Source organism: Onychostruthus taczanowskii, unplaced genomic scaffold, assembly GCF_017590055.1.
Source record: "Onychostruthus taczanowskii isolate IOZ18803 unplaced genomic scaffold, ASM1759005v1 scaffold5, whole genome shotgun sequence".
In the NCBI taxonomy this organism is placed as follows: domain Eukaryota; kingdom Metazoa; phylum Chordata; class Aves; order Passeriformes; family Passeridae; genus Onychostruthus; species Onychostruthus taczanowskii.
Window position 1 is genome coordinate 4,222,474 of NW_024502568.1, and position 13,524 is coordinate 4,235,997.

General features: G+C 36.3%; 1 protein-coding gene across 7 annotated transcripts in view; it reads left to right on the forward strand.

Moving 5' to 3' along the window:
- The window catches only part of CPEB3 (cytoplasmic polyadenylation element binding protein 3), an 81,012-nt gene that overhangs the window by 40,879 nt on the left and 26,609 nt on the right, over window positions 1-13,524 (forward strand). For all 7 annotated transcript variants that reach the window (XM_041415846.1, XM_041415851.1, XM_041415850.1 and 4 more), the window contains exon 5: window positions 12,793-12,960. In XM_041415846.1, the coding sequence (XP_041271780.1) occupies window positions 12,793-12,960 (168 nt within the window). The remainder of the gene's footprint in view (window positions 1-12,792; window positions 12,961-13,524) is intronic.

Genomic DNA, 13,524 nt, shown 5'->3' on the forward strand with positions numbered 1-13,524 from the left:
GTTTAATTAAAAACTTTATTAAAAGAGGAAGCTGTTCATGCCTCTCTGTGTAAACAACGTCTACACAGTACAGGTGTCAGGTGTTTGACATGAATTCTGGGCTCAGAATGTATTTGCTGTTCTACAGTGTCCATTTCAACAAGTTAACTGCAATAGAAATATATTTGTGAAATGGGATACAATGATTGAATTTTGAGTTACCTATAAAAATTGACATTTATGAATGAAATATATGGTAGCATGTCTTACGAAGTCTAACAGATTTTTGAAAGATGGGAATGAAAAACTGAAACAAAAAGTTACACTATTTTGGGGTAACTTGCTTTTATCTTAAATGAATGTTGTGTTTTATTCTGATTTCTTTTTGATGAAAATAATGAAAAAACCCGTTTTTTCTGTCCAATTTATTTGAACTTTTTACGACAACTATATACTCTAACAGTTTACAAAAAACAATAATATTTTGTAGCTATAGTCCTGTTGCATGGTTAACATATCAGCGTAGCTAACTGAGGGATCAAAACTATATATATTTATGCATTTTCACTATTTAAAATATTATTGGTTTATTCAAATATTAACTGCATAAAGATTTAAATAAGCCTAGAATCATAAATATGCAATTTGTTTGCTTTATTTGAAATAAAGCACAAATCCACAGTCTGAATAAGTTCCCATTTATTTTTCTTCTTCTGCAACTCTTTTCCCTTCCTTTCTGTACTAGGCAAGGCCACATCATCTTTGGCCATCAGTGAAACCCCTTAGCTAGAATTATTGTACTGTGAAACTGTTTGGGATTTGCTTTTAAGTCTTTGAAGACCTGAGAATAAAAGCAAATATTCAAGTACACGAGATTAAAAATTATTTTCTGTGATTGAAATCCTTTTTTGTATGTAGCTAAACTTGAAAAATTTAGAACTAGGTAATTCCCATGTCATTCATTACCTTTTCCCTCTAGTAGGGAAATATACCAAGGAAAATTAGTTCAAGAAGAAATATTCTTTTCTGTGCTGGAATGGCTGTGATTTGGGTTAAAAAATAAAATAAGTAAAATAAAAAGTCCCAAAAGATACTTCATTACAGTATTTTTTGAATAATTTTGAAAACTTATGTAATGTCTTTAAATAATAATACTTGTCATATCTGTTCAATTTCTGTGAAACCAAACGCTCTCTGCTGAGTCTGCAAATCCAACCTTCACATTCTATTTCAAGTCATTGCTTCATAAGCATTTTTCTCTTTTCCTGTGAAGACATAGTAATAATCTTTAAGATTTATTACTCAGAGCTCAATTTCACACTGACAATGTAGGCAATCTTTTGAAGGTGGAAGACAACATGTGCTCATGCCAACAGCAATGCAAAACTTCACATGCTGTAGGGAGAGGGGAAGGTTTGGGGGATGTTTGGCTCTAGCTCCTTGTTCTCTATGGCAGAACTTCCAACTGTACTTCAGCTGTTGTCCCTGTGTACTCATTACAGCCTTTTGAATCTGGGGCTTTTCCTGCCTCCTGTCTTGAGCTGCTGTCTGTAGATGTTGGAGGGCATTGTTTGCTTTGAGGGAAGGTGTTGCTTAGCTGGCAGCACAGGGGGAGTGTGGCACCACTGTTCTGTTCAGCATTGTGCAAGGCTAAATCATCACCAGCTTAAAACACCTAGTTCTGAAATGATGAAATCCATAGGATAAACGAGATTACTTTTAAATGCATAATTATTATGAATCTCTCAGTGTCATTGGTGGTATTATGCTTGTGTACATACAGAGTTGCACATGTGTTTAAACATGTTTTTATTATAAATGTTCTTGAAGTTCAGAATTAGGCTTCTGTTGAGGAATGAGATGTTGAAATATTTGGAGACATGCAAGCATAATCCTAAAGAGCAGCTAAACAAAAGAAGATGCAAATATTATATTGGAAGCATATTTGAAGGGGAAATAGTATAGCTTTTGTCTGTACTAGATCTAAATGAAATTTCTCTACTTGAAATAGTGTTTTGAATCAATTAGTGTCATAAGGTAATTTTTTAGTTCATATTGAGCTAAACGGTATTTTTATAAGGATTTTTATAAACTTTCATCTACGGAACCTTTTTAAAATAATTGATACTGTAATTTGTAGGGGAACTGTGGCATAAATTTAACTCAAAGGTGTCCTCCATCCTTTCTCTTGCTAATATTCAATACTATTTGTAGCCATACATTTCTGCAGCCATTGCTTCTCTTGAATATATGCTCCTTTCTAATTAGCTGAGTAACCAGGACTGAGTGATCAGCATGAATGGATAGTCACCTACATGGCAGGTGGTGAGCTGTCTTTAGGGCTTCTTGGAAACTCCAGAAAGCCTCAGTGACTTCAGTGGGAGAGAAGTGTGGCAGGTGAAAAGGAAGATGGGAATAAATGAGGGTGTGTGATCTCTATAAGGAAGCACTGAAGTGTTGTGCTGGGATCCCTAACAATCTTCTGTAAAATAAATGTAGTCTAAAGGCAGTTAAATGAAACCCCTTTGTGAAATGCTGGAATTTTTTTTAAAGCTCCTCTGCACAGTGACTTTGCAGTCCTGTTGGGCTACAAATGTTCCATCTGCTTCCACTGTTCGTTCCTGTCTCATACAAAAATGTGTCATCTGTGAGGTCTGGTACTATTTGCTCTCCATCTGACTGTCTTTTCTTTTCATTAGTGTAATTTAGTTCTATTTATTCAGAGTAGAATAATTGGGAAAAGACATTAAGGAAGGGATTTGGGGCACTTTTTTAGATGTCTGTGTTGAGATTTTGGTTTTATTTTATTAATCTCATTTATGTGGGGAAGTTGTCATGCCATGACAGGAAATGCAATGACAACAAAACTATTTCATTTTTTATTTCCATCTTTCTGTTGTTTTTAAAATTGCCTTGTCTCCTTAAGAGCTATTGTACTTAGCTCTTCCTGATGTGTTGTTTTCAAACACATATAGTGTTTAGATACAAAAGTTGCTGAAGTAGCATTTTATATTTTAAAGTTTTGCCAATGCTACTGTTATACCTTGAAATAAACTGCTTCAAATCGAAAGCTTGGATTACTTTTGTCTTGCACGATCTTGGGTTGGCAGTTTAGTAGCTAATAAAAACTTTCTTTTTGTAGTGATAATATTCTGGGCAAATGTGTGACTAAATTCCAAGAGGCATCAATCTCATTTAATAGTTTCGTTCTTACCTATAGGAATTTGCTGTGCCCAGTTGCCAGGCTGGGTTACTAATGTGTCACCATCTTAATGGCATATATAGAATAACAGAGAGGAATAACAAACACTGAGAAAGCTTACAAGGTTTGCACAACTAGACCTGATTTAGTTGTGAAGAGATCTGAGTGACTATAAGTGGAGGGAAAAAATGCCTGATGTGAAGTGTGAGATAGCAAAGGCAGCGGGGTTCAGAGGAGCCCCAGAGTGTGGGAACTGTCACTTTGCACATCACCTTGTCAGGCCTTTCAGAACCACCTGTACAAGCAGCTGGTATTGATGCTGCCTTGGAAGCTGTGAGGTGGGCTTACTGATATCTCCAAGTCCCTTCTGTAGCTATTTAAAGTTTAAAAAGGATGAAGGGGGGAAGCAGGGCAGCAATAGTAAGTATATGCTTTTTCTTTCTTCCTTTCAGTTTTTTATATTGGCATCTGCACTTCCAGAGATCCATTTTGGCTGTTACTGAAGGCAGTATCTCTTATCAGTGGCTGCTAAAGGCTTTTTCTAGCAGAGGAAGTTTGCTTAAATTGTGTTCCTTTTAATCAGCTTGGTAGCTTTTTAATACCTTCTTGTTTGTTTGTTTGTTTTCCCCACTGCTTTTCCTGCCTCACCACCTCACCAATGTGCTTTCCTTTCATCTTTGTGATCCTCTCTATTGTGGGTTAGTGCCATCTGCTTCCTCTGAATTTTAAGATTTGCCAGGCTACTGTAAGAGCTTTACACATGATGCTAGGGGAGATGAAGCAGCCTGGCTGTTAAAAATGAGAGTTTTATTGGTAACAGATTTTTTAAACTAAAATGAAAAGATGAAAACAGATAAACCTTCTCTCTTGCACAGTTGCTTGGCTGCTTGTATGCCTCAGGAAAGGACACCTAAGCTGATTTTGGATATTGACTGCAGTTCATATGTTTGATCAAGTGTTCGAGGCCCGGTGTGTGGGAATTAGCTGCATACAGCTTACATGTAGATTGTGCTTTTCTGGTGATGGGATTCAGTTGTATATGTATGTGAGCATATGTTAGAAGGGAGATTGCTACAACACTTGCATTCTTAATATTGGAAAAAAACCAACCACAAGGGACTGTTGAGGTTCATATAACCAAGTTATTGTAGTGCCCATCTGCACATCCAGCCCATCTATCAGTGGAAGTTGAGAACCACCTTTTGAACCACTCGTAGGTGAGTGTCCCTCTCTGCAATTCTTCTGGATCCCTCTGTTGCAGAAAAACACATTGCATAATTATACTTGATTCTGTCACCTTCCCTCAGTTCATGAATGCATTTCCGTGGCATTTTAATTCACTTGTAAACTTCCAGATCCTAAGAACTTCAGAGACCCTCTGTTCAAAAGCAAAAGCTTGACATATTTTTCTTTCTGATCTTAGAAAATCATTGCATAACTCATAATGTCCTAAAGCAAGTATTGTTCTGAACTGCTGACTGCTTCAAGAATACAAATGAGTGTTCCAAGCTAGAAATAAGATTCTGGTACCTTATAAATCAAGGAGGTTCCCAGTCTTGTCAAATAAACTTTCCTTTAGCCAGTATAACTCCAAAATTTCTAGTCTGGAAATGCTGAAGTCTTTTTTTTTTTTTTTCGAAGAGGTAATGCTATTTTATGTCAATTTAAGATTTGTCTTTAAGATTTCTTTGAAGTGTGCATCTTTGATATCGTGGCTGCTTAACTGCATGAACAAGATAAATACCAGAAGTGAAGAAATAATGTTCTTAAAAATCTCAAAATACTTTCTATTAAGTCTTCCATAAAATATGATAATACAAATAAATGTTGTTGCCTATTTCTAAATTTGAAATTACATGATCAAATTCATTTTAAGGTATGATAGGGAGAGCATGTAGATCTAGTCCTTTTGAGTTAATGTTTTATGGATTCACAAATTTGTTTCCTAGGACTGCTAATTATTTGATACAAATACAAGGTGCAGTTTCAGTCCCACATTATAATAAAAGAGTCAAAAAATCCCAGAAAAGTTCTTTTTCATCAGTTTCATGTAGCCTTGAGATGCAGTTAAAATTTGAGTGAGTTTTAATTTACTGCAACAATGGGCAATCTTAGCTGCAGGCTTTGGGGAATTCCAAGGCATTAACACTGAGTTTCCTTGACTGCATTGCAAGATTTGAGGTTTGGGGAGTTTATTCTGCTGGTTTGTTAAAAGCTTAAAGTTCTGTCCTTCATGATACAGTTTCATGTTTGTAAAAGTATACTTGGCTTCTGGGATGAGGTGAGTTAATAGTTTCAGGAGAGTTATCAGCAGGTGAAAAAGAATCTGTTGTTCCTTTGCATTTGAGGCCATGCAATTTGGGACACAGCAGTTATGTAACTTTGTACCTGACAGTTACAGAACGTTGCTAAGGATGGACAAACACCAACACAGAGATGATCCTGCTGCCAGCTGCACAATCCATCCGTGCACTTTTTACATGGGAAAATGTGCTCATCCCCTCCTAAAGCACCTGGGTTTGCCTTAATATGTAATGATCTAGGAGGTACCTAGGAAAGAATCATTTCTGTTGAATTTAGAAACATTTCAGGAGATGGTTTTCTGTGCAAAAGGACATTTAGATGTGGCACCAAAACCAGTACACAGGGAGCAGATGCATTAGTGGGGGTGCAGTTTAAGGAGCTCCCAGTTGCTTTTTGTCTTTTGTTGGAGTTGCCAAAAAGAGAAAGTAACTTCATATACATAGCTCTGGTAATTTCATTGTTTGTAATACTGCAGTAAGCTTATTTTCTCGCAAATATCTTCATTCAAGAGCAATTTCTAAATTGTTAACTATCTAAAGTATTTACTCAAACTGGAGACATTATGAAATTTACCTGATGAACTATTCCTGCTATTTCATCTCTTGTGCTGTGAATTTTGACTTGTGAGCAAGATGGGTATTTTTTATTTAACTTGTTTCAAATTACATATTCAAACTTCACATCCTGAGAAAACAACATAATAAAGTGTGCATTGGCATTCTGAAAATTCATGCTGAAGAACTCAGCTTCTTGGCAAAAATGAACATTTTAATATAAATAGTAGTTACAACTGAGATAATTTTCAAATTGTTTGTATATGTATACAAAATATAAGCAACAATGGTGAAACTTCACCTTGAGTATTTAAATGTGATGCAGTGTTTTTAAATCAGCAAAAACTGACTTGCTTGTCTTACTGTTTAAGTGAACTGCACAATATATTTTGTGCCTGAATTTACCAGCAAATATACCTTCAGTGACTTTCAGTAACTTTTATGGACTTAAAGATTGTGTGTGAATACAAATATAGGATAAAAATATTATTCTGCAGTGCACTATTGCATGTAAGTGTTATAATATATGAGTAGTAGTAGGGCATTCTATAATTTAAAGAAGCTTGTGGTCAATTTCTGCTATCATATACAAATCTTGATCACAGCCTAACATTAAGCATATAAAGCTTTGTTTTCTTCAGAAGAAACACAAGAGTCTCTTTCATCTCATACTGAAATAATGCTTCCCTATTTAATTTTTAGATTAACATTCTGAGAAACCTCTTTCAGATAAATTGCTCTCAGAATGTGTCCATAAGTAGACCTTGAAGCATGCTTTTTTGGGAATGTGGGCATTCATCAAGACAACGAGTTGCTACAGGAGATCTGACAATGATTCTTTGCCATCATTATATAGGGCAATAACTAGAAAGCAGGAGGACTAATTCTATTCTTGCTGCAAAGCCAGCTCTGGTGTTAATTCTCAGTATTGCCTGCTATGCAAGAAGCAGAGTCTCTCTCAGGGCTTACCAACCTCCTCACTGAGGCTGAGTAGCTGTTCACACAAACAGCCCCTGCTGTGTTCATGTTAAACATAAATTGCAAAGCAATTCATCGTAGCACTTGAAAATTTTAATACCCCCCAATGACCTACTCATGTAGTTGCCTTTTTGTGACTTCATTGATAGTGGGAGAAAAAAGGTGTAGGGGCATGGTGTTCCTTCAGGGCTGGAGGAAGCAGCTGCTTGGGCAGAAGAGAGGTTCCTGTGCTGAAGGAGGGCAAGCCTTGCTCTGAGTAGCCCAAGGGCCCCTCGGTCAAAAGAAAAGTAGCCAGGGAATGCTGAGGGGTCTGGTGGGACACCTGGGTGTGTAAGGCAGGACTGCCAGTCACTGTGTCAGAAATAGGAGATGGGAAGGAGCAGGAACACTGAGAGTGTTACAATGAAGAGAGAAGGAAACAAAACAAACCTCTTACCTAAGCTCGCTTCTGTTGAAAAACCTGCTTGATCCCCAGCCTTCCACATTTGGTTACCTTGGAAGGATAGATGGCTTTTGTGATAGATAGAGATCCTGTGTGGAAGACATGTGTTTCCCAGATTATTTTCTGTTTTTCTAAAAATTCAGATCAAAAATTCTGATTTTTGCATTTGCCACTACATCACAAAATACAGTTGTAAAGTTGTCCAACATTATGGATTTGCCATTGATGCATGTCTCATTGAAATGCTGTGTTACTTCTGGTAGTTATGAAGGCATTTTGTCAATCTAGTTTTATTCATCTGAAGGTAATGGCTATTGAGTTCATATTGTTTTAGTAGGATTTTAGTGTTTACATATGGTTAATTATTTAAATTGAAACATAATTGGAAAATATGTTCTCCACAACTATTTAATGAAATGCAAAACTGGTTCTTTTAATTAGGGTTACTGTTGATGATGTTTATTTCCACTTAAAACCATAATCCTAAATTACTGTTTTATAATGCTGTCCTATATGCTTGATTTTTTAATACCTTTGCCCTTTGCTATGTAGAAAATTTGCACAGCAGTTATGTTCTTTTTTTTTTTTTTTTTTTTTTTTTTTTTTTTCCTTCCCTGGCTGTATCATCTTCAACTTTATTTCTTGTCTTGGGTTGTTTGAATTTCATCCTGCACTTTTAAATGTCTTTTCCTTCTTTATGGCGGGAGGGGAAAAAGAGAAGAGGTAGAAGCTACATTTTAATTGCTTTTGGAGCTAAATCTAATGACAGCTGTACCGACAATTTTCTTCTGTGTTTACATGCAGCCAGGAGCTATGGGCGGAGAAGAGGTAAAAGTATTTACTAAATGTTTTGTTTGCTGAATAGTGGGAGAAATAAATATTTAGTTTTCTTGTGGTAAGATGATGTTACCAGTTTTAACATTGTTTAGTTGATCAATTGCTTTGTGTAAATCAATCTCTCATTCTTCCCTTGCTAAACTGCTCCCTTTTAACAGCATCTTAAGGCAGTGATGATCCTGAGCTGGTAACTTCAAGTGTTGCTATTACTAGAGAACTGGAGGATGACTGAATGTAAAGATTCTCATGACATTTATTTGTGACTTGAAATGCACAGTGTTCCAAAAAAAGATCAGTTTTGGGTTTATGTTTGGTGTTTGTTTGCTTTGTAGAAGTCCAATGTTTAACTGCTGCATTGAACTTTGAAAATGACTTTTTTCTTACATGAAACATCTTTTGCTGAATATTAGACTTCATTACAATGAATTGCCTCAGATAGAACATGTGTGATTACCAATACTAGTAACTGTCCTCAACAGTGAATATTGATAATAATTTTTAAAGGGTACAGTGTTTGAGCACATTTTAACAGTATTTCATCATAGACAACCCTTAAAACATAAAAGCAAACTGAAAATATTTTATAAATGTACAGTGCTGCATATCAGTTTATTCTGAGAGGTGAAAGAACAAGGACAATAGCAAGTCCAACAGCTGTACTGAGAAAGCCACTAATGCAGCTTACATTTATGTCCTGTGCTGTAGCTTACACAGACTGGTTGTTATTGAGAAAATAACAGTGAAAATAGCAACTATTAACAATTATGTTTAGGCAGTGCCGTGCATGGGGTACTTTAGCATTAAACTTAATTGTATCTTCCTTTCCATGAAGTTCTCTGCCAGCTATGCAGGTGACATTGTCCCCTTTTCCAAATGTAGAATTTGCATCACATTTGTGAAGAACCTTAGAGACAGATGTATCCATCACACAAACCAATAGTGTCTAAGGGTTTGTAATTTATATGGGTTGAGTGGTAGGCTGTACAGGCCATACTAACACAGTTTGTAATACAGAAATTGCTCTGATTTTGTTCAAAGCTGACACATTTTAGTGTTCATTTGATAGCTAAATCTGAAACAAAAGATTCCGATTTTCCTCACAAACTCACTCTCTGTACACATGAACACTGTTTAATTTTATTTTAAGATTGTGGCAGCTGTTTCCAAGTTGATCAAATAGCACCAAAGTAGGAAAGGAGGTAGGAATCAGTAGGATACTATGAATTACTGGCAACTCCTGTTTACTTGTAGAAGCAAAATACAATAATGCAGAAGTAATTGTGATGAATGTAATTTAGGCTCTTTTATACAAATATTAGTGAAGACAGAACAGGGCAAACAAGTTCTGAATGTGCTGGCTTTTCAGATTTTTTTTTTCTCACTACCAAGAAGCATGTTTCATTCCACAAGACTTGTTTCCTTTGTGAAATGCAGGCTTTTCCATACTAACAAGTAGATTTTTGTGTGTGTGTGTGTGTCTTGTCATTAATGTTAGGGATTTTGACTTGCCTCATTCATATTAAAGTCTGTGATGTTCATGCTTTATCATTACCTTGACTTTTATGATGTTGGTTTTGAGCTTCCTTAACGTTAAGCATGAAATTCTACAACAGTCTGTTGAAAAAATGTGTTGGTTATCAAATATTCTCATATATCTCTCTCTATTATTGCTTTTGCCATTTGCATGGGGATAATATGCAGAGTAACCACAGGCAAGTCTGTGCAAGGACTCATTTTATGTTTGTTACACTTGGATATTTTAATTAGTGTTTGATTCTGTCACTTGTGACTAAGCATCTGAGAAGAAGTTTTGTCAGACACTTCTTGAGGCTTGCTAGAAATTCTCAGTTCCCTACTTGATTCTCTTTTTCCTTTGAGAAAAGAGATGAGCATTTCTTTGTAGGTATCATGCTTAGAGCTGTTGAGTCATGTTCTTGGTACCTTGTTTTTTTAACTTTTACAACCAGTTTTTCAGGTACAGATGTAAGCATTGCTGTGGGAAATCAGCCCAAACTATTTTGCTACACTGACAACTCAGATGTGCCCAGGGAGGGGTACAGGAGTATGTTACAAAAGAAGTGCACTTAGTGATGCTTTCCCATAATGTTGTCCCAGAAATTTGCTCAGGGGGGGTGTCTTGAGGTGATGTTTTAATATTTATTGCCTTAGATTGCATTTTTCTCCTGTTCTTACTCATTCCCTTTTCTAAGCCTACATGAATTTTTAAACATCCCAAAAAGTCTGTAGTAAGGGTTTCCGGAGTTTGCCTTGCTTTCAGCCTTGGCATGTACTGATTGTGTTCAATGCAGTTCATTTTTCCCTATACTGGAGAAGACTGTGAACAGTCATTCCCTATTCCATTGGCTGGGTGCTTTCCATTATTGTAAATGTATTCCTACATTTAGCTCTATACTCGACTTAGCTGTAAATTTATAGAACATCATTTGCATTTATTTAAGGTGCTTATAGACCGCCAAGTGTCTGGCATGGTGCTTAGAGGTGATACCTTGCTTTCTAAGTTGCTGTGAATTTTTATTATTTCCTTCAGAACTCAGTCTCCTCTGCAGATCTGTATTTTATTTGAACACCTTGTTATTAATTTGATATGTCATCTTCCACTAATAGCTCGTGTTTGTTGTTTGCTTACTTTCTTACCTAGAAGGTAGGTTTATGAGCAGGAATTAAAAGATGATTTATCTCTCCAGTAATGTCAATCTCTGGGATATTTTCAGATTTCCTGCTTTTCAATGTGTGTTCTGATTTGATATTTTTACACAGTTGTAGTATTCTTAATTATTTTTTATTTCATGCAAATGTTCTCTTTTATGTTGAAATGCATATGTTTATACATGTGCATGATGTGTTTGCCCATTAATGGAATATTCATCAAAAGTCATTTCTGTTTTATGTTCTAAACCCACCATTTCTGACAACAAGTCTTTGAAAGGTAGCATCTCTACATCTTTCTCTGATTGTGGCATTATTTTTTATGTTGATGTGTAAATGCACAGTAGGATTTTTACTTCAGTGGATTTTTGTATCTGTAATCTCTTTCATTGTTTAACATTCAATATATTATTTTCAATCAACACTTTTCTGGTGCCTGATGTTTGTAACAAAAGATCAGGCTGGTGTTGTATGTCAGTGACTTTCCTGACTTCGTTAGCTCGTTTTCCCAAGGCAGGATTACTGCTTCTTTTTTGTAATCTGTCCTTTGCTGCTGGAGACAATTACTGATATTTTCAGTGTATGTTTTTTTGACAGCTGTCCCTCTGTCTTGATTTTTCTCCTTGCCCCTGTTTTTATTTCCTTCACTTCCTGTGCTGTTAATACCAGTATAGTATTAAACTGCAGGTCTTGCTATGTCAGTTTCATGTAATTCATTACCTTTTAATTTAATTATGTGCATTTACAAAAGTATAAATATATTTATATTTGTAATCAACCTCCCTATAAACTCTCTGCATCAATTAATTATAATTCCATCCCTGGGAGAAATCCTCCATGGTATGAGGGGACAAGTAGCCTTTTCAGAGTTGAGGTGTGGTTCTTATTTATACATCTCTCTATATTGCAGGATGTATTTTTCAACTCAGGTATAGGGAACTGTTAAATTCCAAAGATGGCAAGTGTTGCTTATATGCAGTCTTTGAATATTTTTTAATCTTCCTTGTTAATAAATCTGTTCTTAAGAATAATGTATGTATACTTTGTTAGTAATAGCAAAAAGTTACTATTGCATCAGATTGTTACAAATAAGTTCTTTACTTTTCATTGACAAACTGAGTAGCAGCCATTTATGTTGATTTTGCCCATTCATGACTGAAAGTTAAACTTTTAACTCAGTAACAAACAGGATGACAGGCTGTTCTAGCTAACAATGTTTTCCTTCAAGTGCATGTTTGTTGTTTATTTGAAAAGATTTTTTTTTCTTGTTCACTGAATCTCTTCACTTCCTGTTTAATATCCGCAATCCAAAGCTTTTCCATGTTTATTTTGCTGTTTGCCCCCCTGCTCAGGGTGGGCCTGTGTTCCCTGGAGGTGAAAGTGCTGCAGCCCTTGCTGTCAGGATCCTGTACAGCACTCAGAGGACTGTCCTGCTCTGCAGTGCAGTGGCTTGAGGGATCTTAACAGATCTTGAAAGAATGATCTTATGGAAAGTGTAAATCTCTAACTGGTTTGAAATATAAATCTTGCAAAGATTATTTCTGTAGCTATGACACATAATTTCATCAGATAACTTGCTTTTCATTTCTATCCATTTTTGCAAGGGTTTGTTTTAAAGCTAAATTAGGTTTTTGGTCTTGTAAGGGTAATACACTCTTGGAAAAATAGAAGCAATACTAATGAACATGAATTGGAGACCTGGACCACCTAGCTGGGTCCTTTAATGCAAGTTCTGTTAAAGTAAAACAGTAAAAGGGAAAGTTTTTCACTTAAATATTTCATTCTCCAGGAAATAGTGTTAACTGTAGATCCCACAAAATCTGTTCCAGGTCGGTCTTCGCTGTTTCCTTTTGAGGACGGCTTCCTAGACGACAGCCATGGGGATCAGTCGTTGTCCTCGGGTCTCAGCTCTCCGACACGCTGTCAAAATGGGGAACGAGTGGAACGCTATTCTAGAAAGGTGTTTGTTGGAGGTCTTCCTCCTGACATTGATGAAGGTACTGTGAATCGCTTGCATTGCTGAGATGTGGGAATTGCCTTTCATATAATTTCTATTAAAAAGGTGATGTTTTCATAGAGGCTAATGGATTTTCCCAGGTGTGTCTCCTGTAATGCTCATGGCGTTAATTAGAACAAACACACCCTGCCACCCCCTGCAACACCCAAGAGTTTACCTGATGTTCTTGTGTGCTGTAGATCAGAAGAGATGGAGACAGAAGTGGCTGCCTAGCAGGTCTTCTGATCTGCACGTCTTCCCACGACTGTCAAGTGGGAAAGCTGAAAAAGGGAACTTAGTGGGTACTGTCTCTCCTCCATAGTCTTTTCCTATTCTTGGATGTGGTTGACTTTAAAGACTTTATTAATGCAGTTCTTGCCAAAATACTGTGGGCTTTAAATAATCAGCTCTTGCACCCAGCATATATGTAGGGTTCAGGTGATAAATATAGGGTAATAGTATGGTTACAAAGTAATAACCTACTCAGCAAGGATGGTCAGAGTTTTTCTCAATCATTATCTGCTCTACTTGCATGTATCCCCACAAACCCTTACTCCCAAACTAA